The sequence below is a fragment of the Populus euphratica genome, unplaced genomic scaffold (genome assembly GCF_000495115.2).
Source record: "Populus euphratica unplaced genomic scaffold, PopEup_1.0 scaffold455.1, whole genome shotgun sequence".
NCBI classification, from domain to species: Eukaryota; Viridiplantae; Streptophyta; class Magnoliopsida; order Malpighiales; family Salicaceae; genus Populus; species Populus euphratica.
Window position 1 is genome coordinate 37,298 of NW_011500337.1, and position 11,730 is coordinate 49,027.

At 32.3% G+C, this 11,730-nt stretch overlaps 1 protein-coding gene across 1 annotated transcript; it reads left to right on the top strand.

The window, feature by feature from the left end:
* Nucleotides 1–5,822: 5,822 nt before the first annotated feature.
* On the top strand, nt 5,823–10,987 carry GLR5 (glutamate receptor 5). The gene is made up of 6 exons (XM_011010101.1): nt 5,823–6,597; nt 6,802–8,147; nt 8,569–8,846; nt 9,044–9,075; nt 9,721–10,127; nt 10,369–10,987. Exons 1-6 carry the CDS (start codon nt 6,348–6,350, stop codon nt 10,783–10,785), a joined length of 2,730 nt encoding a protein of 909 aa, XP_011008403.1. The 5' UTR covers nt 5,823–6,347; the 3' UTR covers nt 10,786–10,987.
* The last annotated feature ends 743 nt before the right edge of the window (nt 10,988–11,730 follow it).

An 11,730-nucleotide genomic window follows, 5' to 3' on the forward strand; every position in this document is an offset into this window, starting at 1 on the left:
TACTACTACTACTACTACTACTACTACTACTACTACTACTACTACTACTACTACTACTACTACTACTACTACTACTACTACTACTACTACTACTACTACTACTACTACTACTACTACTACTACTACTACTACTACTACTACTACTACTACTACTACTACTACTACTACTTGTTATTATTGTTGTTGTTGTTGTTGTATTATTGTTAGCAATAATTTATACAATTAACCTCCCTATGATTCGACCCTGGACTTGTCAGGTTATTTATTATTTCGACACTCCTGCATTTGGGAGAAGACATCAATTTTTTGATCATGTCAATGACCCAACTATCAAAGTTTGTTTTGTCAAAAATATATGAAACAAAGATGATGAAGTTTTCATGAGTCATGAACTCGCAAAAACAATTCGTGTAAATCACTATAGTAATGAGGTTAAAATTTATCAGTTCTTATTAATACTTAAAAGTGTATTTTTATCAAGATTTTATTTCATTATTTTACATTTGAAGTGTCAATGACTTCTTAACTAAAATATATTTTATAATAACAAGTCTAATACCATAAGATACCTTTAATTTAAGGTAAATGTTCACTTTAAATATAGGCCTATTACATAGATAAAATGATTGATTGATGAGTTTAAGTACTGAAATTGAAAGGATAAAGAGAGGGTCAAACTTAGAAAAAAGATGCTAGTTCAATCCAAACTAAAACACTATTCAGTCATTGGGTCATATCTAGAACTGTAAATCTATACTTCTATTTAAGTAAATTTGAGGAGGTTTGTAACACCTATAATAACATAAATTATAGCACGAATACTATCAGATTAAAATTTTTTTCTTTCTTATTCCTTAAAAAAGGAAAAAATTAAACAATCATTGGTTGAATGTTTATTTGATTCATAGATTTGACACACAATATCTTGAATAGATTTTAATTGATCTTTTTTTTTTTTAATTCTAGTGCCTCAACTTTTCTAGCTTAAAATGCAAACTTATCTTGGAGGTCATGATCTTCTCTAAGGTTGTACATAACTCCATTATATGAGGTTGAGTTTTATTCAGTGTCTTATAAGTACCCATGGTGTCCCAATTTTGAGCATATTCAGCTAAAAAGACTAAGTACTTCATTGCTTCATCAAGGTCTTCATTTTCAAAAGTTTCATTGCACATCAATTCAACCATTTGTCTATCTCTAAGTGTTAACCTTTCATAAAAATATAAAATCAATCTTCATGTTTCAAAACCATAATAAGAGCAAGTATTAAGTAAGTCTTAATATCTATCCCAATATTCATAAAATATTTCTCCTGGTTTTTGAGTGAAAGTTGTGATTTGTCTTTTGAAAGAGTTTGTTCTATGAGATGGGAAAAAAATATTTAAAAACTGTTGTTGTATTGCATCCCAAACACGAATGGATCCTAGTCTCGATTTTTTTAGCCATATTTTAGCTTTATCTTTTAATAAAAAAAAAAAATTAATCTGATAGTATTAATGCTACAATTTGAGTCATTATATGTGATGCAAACCTCCTCAAATTCCCTGAAATGCAAGTATGGATTTTTTAAATCTAAGCCATGAAAAGAATGTAAAGGTTAAATAATGTCTGGCATGAAATTAAAATGAGATGCATTAGGAGAAAAATTATGCATGATGGTGCACTTGTTCTTATGGGATTCATATGGTCTCTAAGTATTCTAATACGGTTATTATCATTATTCTCATTACGAAGAAAGAAACAAAGTTAGATACAAGAAAAGTGAAAAGAGAAAATAAAATAAATACTATAATTTGTACAAGAATTTACCTCCCCAGCAACATCACTAAAAACTTAACACAACCAAAAGATTGATGTCTTCTCCTAAGTGTGGGAGTGTCAAAGTAATAAATAACCCAGCAAGATAGGGGTTGAACCATAGGGAGGTTAATTGTATAAATTATAAATAACAACAATATAACAACAACAATAGTAGTAGTTGTAGTAGTAGTAGTAGTAGTAGTAGTACTACTAGTATAAACTCTTAATTATAATGATAGTAATAGAAATAATAATAGTAGTAGTAGTAATAGTAGTAGTAGTAGTAATAGTTATATTAAAAAAATAATAGAAGAAAAAAAAAAGTTAATGAGAACTTTGAAATGAAAGATCAATGTAAGAATTAAATAGTGATAACAACAAATGTCAACATTATAGGATCTACTAATAGTATTTCAAACAATTATAGTATAAACTCTTATTATTTAAATGGAAACTACACATAAAGAAAGTTCCAATTAGATTATAAATTCTTAACATGAATACATTAATTATCTTATTCGAATAATATTAATACTTGTAAATATTGCCAAGTATTCATGATTATAACTTATGTTAACAACAAATCAAGTTTTTTTTAATACTATAAAAATCTAGATGCCGGTTATACCATACTGTTTATGCTATAAAAATACCGAGTATTTGTTGTATTAAGTGTTATATAATAAAAATATAGATTAATCATTTAATAAGCAAAGTATTAAAGAATGAACAAGATAACGAATACAAAACATGTTAGTATCAAACATTAAAGTCCATGTTAAGTTTACACTATACTTATTCTTACACCATTAGTGTAACTTTTTTTTCTTGACATAATAAACTTAGTTAAACATAATGAAAGAGAGAAACATAAATAAACAAGATAAGAATATAAATAAGATAAAAGTTAACTCAGTAAAGGAAAAGAATTGCAAGGTATAAATAAGATATTAATGAAAATAAAATTTAAGTATCACAAAAATAAAAAGAGAAAAAGTAAGAGCATGATCTTGATCTTGATCTGGAAACCAAGATCCCTAAATATATGACAAATACCTCTTTTTATAGGCCAAAATTAGGAACTATTGATTTGATAATTAATTGATGAGTGGGTGATCACTTCTTGACTTGATGATAATCCTTATATTCTTGTCTGAATAAAACATCATTGATAACTTCAGAATTTAAATTAAACCTCTACATGAAAGTTTTAAAAAATTATCTCAGTTTTTTAGAAGAAAAAAATTGAGATCATTTAGACTTTTAGAACTCAAGATATGTGTTAAACACTAAACAATATCTAGATTGTAGAACAGATTTAGACTATTTCGTTGTTGCTACAATTTAGAATTAAAAATGGTCTTTTTAAATCTTGAACTCTACATGAAAATTATAGGCCTAAGTCTTACATTTCCATTCATATAGATTAAAACAGTCTTTTATATGCTAGTTTTAAGTATTTACCCTTGTATGATATTTTGTTTTGACTTTTAAAAGGACTCGATGTAGATGTTAATAGTTAAAAATTAAAAAGGGTAAGTCACCCATGAAAATGAGCTAATTTTTTGAATTTTAAAATAGACAAGTTGCCTATAAAAATACATCAATTTCAAGAAAGTATAGATGCTTGCTGAAATTCTTTTTGAAATTTGAAAAGGGACAAGTCACCCATAAAAACAAGCTATTTTTTTATTTTAAAATAAGCAGATCATCTATGAAAATTGACCAATTTCATAAAAGTATAAAGACTTGTTAAAATTCTTCTTAAATTTTCATTTATTTTTTAAGTCTAACAAGTAAACTTTGGTTTGGTTTACAACCAAATCAAAAATTTTAGGTTAACCAACTCAGATCAAAATTAGGTTAAAGGTTAGCATACTATCTAGTTGGTAATTTTTTTACTAAAGTTTTTTTTTTGTATTTTTGGCTTAGGAATATATCTAGAAAATATTCCTTAAACCTATTTTAATAGTTTTGGTCTTAGAAAAAATAGATTTTTGCTAAACATATTTTTTTAAATGATTTTTACCTATTACATATAGCCCAATACTTAAAAAAAATTGCATGTTACTTATAAAAAAGGAGAGAAAGAATGATTTCTTCAGCATTGTTTTAGAAAAATAATTTTGGTTTTTTTTGTTTATAATGAATTTATAAAATTATTTAACGATTTAATTAATATTTCAATAACTCTAAATTATTTTTTCTATAAAAATGATTAAAATTCTTATATAAATGTTAAACTTACAATTAAATTGTTATTTAAATATCTATAATTAACTAAAGATTTATAGAATTATTTTAAATATTTATTAATTTTAATTAAAAATATTTTTCACAACAATATATAAATTATGAAAAATATTTTTACTATTCAAGATTAGGATACTTATTCTTCCTGTAAGAATTTTTCTAGATATACCAATCTAACAAATTTAAAATATTAAATTTATTTATAAATATAAATTTTTATTTTGAGTAATAAACAAATTATTGATTAAAAATTTATTAACATCTTAAATTATATCTACTCTATAATGATAAGACATATTAAAATTAACAAATAATAATAAGATATATTAAAATTGTTAATGTTTTTAACTACAACTAATTCTTTATTTTAAAATTTTAAATAAAACTAATCCATCCAAATTTTCTAATAATTCATTACCTAGCAGTTCAATACCAAACAACTAGATAACAACTTTTTTACCTCGACATCCCCCATGCCGCGCGCGACCGTGCTCCACTTATCATTCAGATCAGATCTGTAACTTGAACACCAGATCAAATCAGCGCATGAGAAAAAATGATAAAGAAAACAGAAATAGAAAAACCTTTGCTCGCCTGATATCCACCCCGTTAGTATCTAGGCACATATCCTCACTCTCTTATGACTGAATGATTTTGATAGGTAGAGTGGTTGTTGGGCTACGCGAGTGAGGAAGAATATGACTGGTAGAGTTGTGAGAGAGAGGGAGGAGGGTGATTGTTGGGTGAGAGAGAGAGAGGCGGGGATCTGCGTTTGAGGTTAGGTAATTAGGGTTTCTTCATTTCAATTTTTACATAAGGTATTCCTTATCTACTCGGCTTCTTTTTTATTTTTTGGTTCGGATACGATTTGATCTGGTTGATTTCAGATTTTTTAAATTAAAATTAAACCGAACTAAAATTATTTTTACATTTCTCAGTTGGTTTTTTTGGTTTTTATACAGAGTTCAATTTTATCAATTAATTTTTTCTTGGTTTTTCAGATACTCAGTTATTTTAAACATCCTTACCAATAACATTACACGAGAAATGGTAATCTTTCACCAATAAGCCCTTGTTCTGAAGTGAGATTTAAATAAAGATTAGCCAAAATTCAAAAACAAAATATTAAATTTATTTTTTTATATTTTTATATTGTTTTAATATGCTTATACACATTAAAAATAAAAAAAATTATTTTAATATATTTTAAAAAATATATATTTTAAAAATAATCTTTTTACTAATCTAAAACACCCTTTAAAGGTAAGCACGGAAGAACTGTCACAGCAGCTAAAGAAAAAGAAAAAAAGAAGCAGACTATTCATAGGGAAGTCGGACCGAGAGAAGGAAGTTGAATTGGGTCAAAAAATTTGTTGACGGCAGCAGCTCTTTCACATTGGCTTTACATGTGTCTGTCTGTTGACAGTAAACTCACAATCAAATTAAAATTCAGTTCAAATTTTAGCTGAAAAGAAAAATACTAAAAATATATTATTAAAATGATCAAAAAATTTAGTTTTAAGATTTAACTTTTTATATTATTAAAATGTTCTAAAAACATATTTTTTTCAGAAAACTTTTTTTCAAAGTAAAAACAAAAGTCTCTTCACTTTTATTACTGCTATTAACTATGGACTTGTGTGAATTTGGTCACCGAGGGGGGATCCACCGAGTAGTTAACAAAGAAGGAAATCATTTGCATGCAAGTTCGGTAGCCAATGCTTGCACCTCTTTCCGAGGATGGAGGCCTTTTCCCCTCTCAATTGCCAATTCCCACCTCAGCCTTTCTTGGGTGGGGTAACAGGGGATTCCCTTTGCTTCCTCAATTAATGCTCTCTCTCTCTCTCTCTCAAAACTGTGCATCTCGTTTTTCTTTATCTTGTTTTGACGTGTACCAGTGATGTGTTAGAGTACATGATTCCCTCAAGTCCAAGTTCATCTTCTTGTTTGAATTTTCTCATTTGATATTATTGACCATCAGTTTCCACCCAGTCTCCTGTCCTCACCAAACTCATTTATTGTTTAAGATTTTTCTTTTTTTGTGTGCATGTTCATACATGTATATTTCTAGTTTGTTGCTTCTCTTGCTGTAAGTTACACTGGTCTCTCTTCAATACATCAAGAAACATAACCCCCTTGGTCATTTTTCAGCTCACCGTTTCTTGAATCCACTCTTTCTACTCTCTTCTTCATCAATTAGAATTCAGGCTTTTTAAAGCTTAAATTTTAGGGGAAGGTAGAGTCCCCACTGCGAAGGTCTTTGTGTGTGTGTGTGTGTGTGTGTAACTGGAGATATGAAAGAGCTTGTGATACTCCTACAGTTCGTTTCTATATGGGTAATTGTCAGTGGTTTCGTGTGCTGCCAAAGACCTGCTGTTGTAAATATAGGTGCAATTTTCACCTTTGATTCGGTTATTGGTAAAGCTGCAAAGCCAGCCATGGAGGCTGCAGTGTCTGATGTTAACAATGATAGCAGAATCCGGACTAAACTGAATTTGCTCATGTATGAAGTAAATTCTAGTGTGTTTTTGGGGACTGTTGACGGTAACTTTCAAATCCTCTTACTTTTTCTCTGCTTTCTTTCTCAACTTTGCTGTTGGATTGGGATTCTCAGGATTTTGTTTTTCTGTTCTGAATATTCCTCATTTTACTCTTGCAGTTTATTTTATCTGTTTGATCTTTTGTGCTTATAGTTCTGATAAAATCCTATCTTATATATCTTGAGTGAACCTCCCCTTTTTCTGTCAGCTTTTCAGCTAGTTGAGAAAGAAGTAGTGGCCATAATAGGCCCTCAGGTTTCTGGAATAGCCCATATGATTTCTTCAATTGCCAGTGGTCTCCAAGTGCCTCTTATATCATATGCTGCCACTGATCCAACTCTATCTGCCCTCCAATTCCCCTTTTTCGTAAGAACTACTCAAAGCGACTCCTATCAGATGGCTGCAATGGCTGATTTAATTGACTTTTTCAGGTGGAAAGAGGTCATCGTTGTTGGGGTTGACGATGATTATGGGCGGAATGGGATAGCTGCTTTGGAAGAAGAGCTTAACAAGAAAATGGCAAAAATTTCATACAAGTTGATGTTGTCTAACCAACTTGATGAAAGTGAGGTCATGGACAAACTCAGCAAATCTAAATTGCTTGGGTCTCGTGTTTATGTTGTTCATGTTAATCCAGACCCCAAATTGAGAATCTTTACCGTTGCCCAAAAACTTCAAATGATGACCGACACTTACTCATGGCTTGCAACAGATTGGCTTTCTGCTACCATAGATTCGTTCCCTCCAACGAAGAAAACTTCACTTCGTTTCCTTCAAGGGGTAGTTGGGCTTCGTCAGCATACCCCAGAATCCAGCCAGAAGAGAGCTTTCATGTCTAGGTGGAAGAGAATGCAGCAAAAAGGATCAGCAAGTTCTGAGTTGAATACCTATGGGCTTCAAGCTTATGATACAGTATGGTTAGTTGCATATGCCATTGATAGGTTCCTTGATGAACACAAAAACATCACATTTTCTCCCAATAGCAAGATACTTGATATGAACATATCCGGATTGCAGATTGAGAAGCTCAAAATCTTCACTGGTGGAAATGATTTGCTTGACATTGTATTGCAGACAAAATTCACTGGTCTAAGTGGTCAGATTCAGTTTAATCAAGACCGAAACGTTTTCAGTGGTGGCTATGATGTCCTTAACATCGACGGGATGTCTATTCGTACAGTGGGTTATTGGTCTATCGCTGCAGGTTTCTCACTTTCACCCCCAGAAGCTCGGAAAGGGAAACAAGATATCAATTGTTGCCTAGACCAGAGGCTTCACAATATTACATGGCCTGGTGGAAAGTCTAAAACGCCACGTGGTTGGGTAATTGCTGTGGATGAAAGGCCATTGCGAATTGGAGTGCCAAACAGAGCCAGTTTCACTGATTTTGTTACTGAAGTACATGGAAGCCATAAAATCGAAGGATATTGCATCGATGTGTTCGTCAAGGCACTGGAACTAGTCCCATATCATGTACCTTACATGTTCCAGCCTTTTGGGAATGGTCGGTCCAACCCCAAATACGACGATCTTGTAAAAATGGTGGCGGCAGATGTAAGTACATCGTTTTGGCTTTCACAATTGCATAGTACAAAACAACAAATAATTATTAAAACATGGTTTATGGGAATTCATGAAAGCAACGCATGCTGAATCTCTGGATTTGCCACACTTAGGCTTGACTAGATGATTATTCGTACCACAAGTGGCCTCCTAGACTTTCATAAATGACTTAATACTTCAAATGCCCTTCATTTGAATGATGGGGCTATCGCTATCCGTTGCCCGAATTGTAAACAAATGGAGTTTATAATGGATTGCATGGTTCTCATTCTTTTTTCTTTTGGTAAACCTTGGTTTGAGTTGCATCCATGCAATGGAATCTCTATTCTGAACCTTGTATTCATAAATGTATGCGCTTCTATGTGACTTAGATGGGCAAAGCTTGTTTACTTTTTAAATGTTTTGTTGTCAGGTGTTTGATGCGGCTGTTGGGGACATTGCTATTGTGACAAACAGAACAAAGATAGTGGATTTCTCTCAGCCTTATGCATCTACTGGTCTTGTCATCGTGGCTCCAATCCGCAATTCAAAATCAAGTGCTTGGGTATTTCTTAAACCATTTACAGCGGAGATGTGGTGTGTCACAGCAGCTTCGTTTGTGATGATTGCAGTGGTTATCTGGGTTCTTGAGCATCGCGTAAACGATGATTTCAGGGGTCCTCCTAGAAGACAAATTGTGACGATGTTCATGTAAGCTCTGTTAATGTTCAACTTATGTCTACTTGTATTGTCAGCACAACTTTACACTAACAATACATAACACTTTTAGCTGTTCTATATAATGATTTCTTTTCTTCTCCTTCTTCCAGTTTGTTGTACTATATGATGAACCTAATGCATAGACAATAACTAAGCTCTTAACTTTTTTCATCTTTTGCATGTGGCAGGTTCAGCTTCTCAACTCTGTTCAAAAAAAATAGTGAGGAATACTTGACTTCGATAACTTCTATTGGTTTATTTTTCCAAAGCAGTGTATCTGTCATTAAAGGATACTTGATAAGACGGCATAAGGCTACCCTGAGCATCAAAACATGTTTCTTTTTAAAGCCCTTTCATGGAAACATACCCTGAACGGCGTAGAAGTACAGAATTTCCTCACTCTTTTGCTAATTACATGGTAGTAAATGGACAAACCATTGCAATTCTGATTGAAAGTGATGCGCAAGTGAAAATATGGACATAATTTCATTCATAAGTTGCTTTGAAAACCTCCTCTTTACCTCAAGTTTAGTTTGGTGTGGATTCCATGGGGTTGGATGCTTATTTGCACATGTACCTTCCTGATTTTTTGCAAGTTCCTTTCTACAGTGTTGCTGGCATTGCAAATCCTCTCATGAAACAATTTGGTAACTGTAAAAATGCAATTAGGCTATTTTCACGAAGTTTTTTGTGGAGTGTTAGTTTTTGTCTAGCAGCATCTCCTTGCATATTGAAAAGGAATTTTGTATTGCATTCCTGTTGAAGGAAGTGAAGGAAGCAATACTTGCACACCCGTCGCCGAAAGGCAATTCTTGGATCCCTGATAATTCTAATTTTAAGTCTTTGTATTATCATTTAATTGCAGAAGAAACTACTGTAAGTCCACTTGGAAAGCTGGTGATGGTGGTATGGCTTTTCCTTTTGATGGTGATAACAGCGAGCTACACTGCGAGCTTGACTTCAATCCTTACAATTCAGCAGCTTTCATCACCAATTACTGGAATTGAAAGCTTGATTGCAAGCCATTGGCCCATTGGATACCAAACAGGCTCATTTGCTTATGACTATTTATCAGAGACTCTTTACATACCTCGTTCCAGACTTGTTTCTTTAGGCTCACCAGAAGAGTATGAAAGTGCATTGCAGCGAGGGCCAAGTGACAGAGGGGTGGCAGCTATTGTAGACGAGCTTCCATATGTAGAGTTGTTTCTTTCAAGCCAAAAGGATTTTGGGATCATTGGGCAACCATTTACCCATGGTGGATGGGGATTTGTAAGCACCTTTCTCTACAAGCAAATGCGTTCATCCATATTTAAATAAATGAACATGCATCATGCCTAATGCCTCTTGTATTATTGTAGTCATGGACTTTGATTCAAACCATGAGATGGTCTCCCCTAAGTCATAGTGCATTTAAAGCGTTCAAATCATTGTTATGAAACTTTGAAAAGTTCATGACACTTCATTCTAAGTTATGATGCTATTTACTTTTGTTTTTGCCACATTAAACCAGGCTTTTCGAAGGGAATCTCCACTTGCTCTTGATATCTCTACAGCAATTTTGAAACTTTCTGAGAATGGGGAGCTGCAAAAGATCTATGAGAAATGGTTCTGTAAGATGGGATGTCATGGAGAGAAAAAACACGGCAACGAGCCTAATCAACTCAACCTGATAAGCTTCTGGGGTCTATACATTCTATGTGGTGCCTTCGCTCTCACTGCCCTTGTTGTGTTTCTGCTACGAATGGTTCGCCAATTTGTGCGCTATAAACGTAGACAGCTGCGCTCTTCCTCTCCGTCCTCAATTTCATCAAGCAGTCGCTGTTCTCATGTCATCTATCATTTTTTTGACTTCATCGATGAGAGAGAAGAAGCTATCAAGAAAATGTTTAATCAGTGTGAGCATCCTCACCCTCAAGGTAACTCATAGACACGCATGTCCATTTCAAGGAGATTGAAGGATCTGCCATTGGTGCCATTTGAAGAGCTTGCTATTGAATAGAATTTAGTCCCTGTACATAAGCATTATATTATATATGTCATTTAAAAGTTGGGAACTATATATGCCTGTAAAACAGTAGACTCAGCTGCAACTTCAAATAAAAATTTCTCCTACCCCTTGTATTATGTCATTCCAGCTAGCCATTTTCTTCGACTCTTCATCTTGAACATTCAAGAATTTAAAAGTTCTTGAGGTGATATTGTTGATAGTAGATACATCTATTACGTGACGGCTCAGACAGTTCATTGAGGCAATCCTTTCAGCAATTTTTCCCTTTCCAAAGCCTTGAAATTTCTGGACAGGGATGAGCTTATTTTTCATACACAAGACTCCCATTTCATACCATTGCTGCAGCTGTACTAAACAATTTACGATTACAACAGGACAGAGAGGTTCGTATCGCAGAAATATATATATATATATATATATATACCTTTTAACTATAGATTATGTTAATGATCTGACCATTCTGTCCAATTTCATCATAAAAATCCCAAATCTGAATTAGTAAAAATATTGAATAAATGGTGTGGACTTTACCCAATTCTAATTTAGTTTTTTTTTAATATTTTTTAATTTATAATTTTATAAACCCATGCCTTTTTTCTAATTGAAGGGAAAAAAAGGTGACACTTTAAGCAATAATTTTATTTTAATTTATTTAATAAATTATGATTTAAAATATGAAAAAAACACACGTTTTCCCTATAATTTTAATTTAATTTCTTTGATTTTCATATTTGTGTTTTCTTCTTTTTTCTTTAATGTTTTGGTTTTTTATTTTATTTTTTCACATGTAATTTTCAGATGTATAATGCACGGTTACTTGACACATGACATTTCGTACTGACAAAGACCAAGGATGGAATCCAT

Coding starts and splice junctions, on each gene's coding strand:
- GLR5 (XM_011010101.1), top strand. CDS start 6,348: ATGAAAGAGCTTGTGATACTCCTACAGTTCGTTTCTATATGGGTAATT. Junction 8,847..9,043: donor CAAATTGTGACGATGTTCAT/GTAAGCTCTGTT, acceptor TGCATGTGGCAG/GTTCAGCTTCTCAACTCTGT. Junction 9,076..9,720: donor AACTCTGTTCAAAAAAAATA/GTGAGGAATACT, acceptor ATTTAATTGCAG/AAGAAACTACTGTAAGTCCA.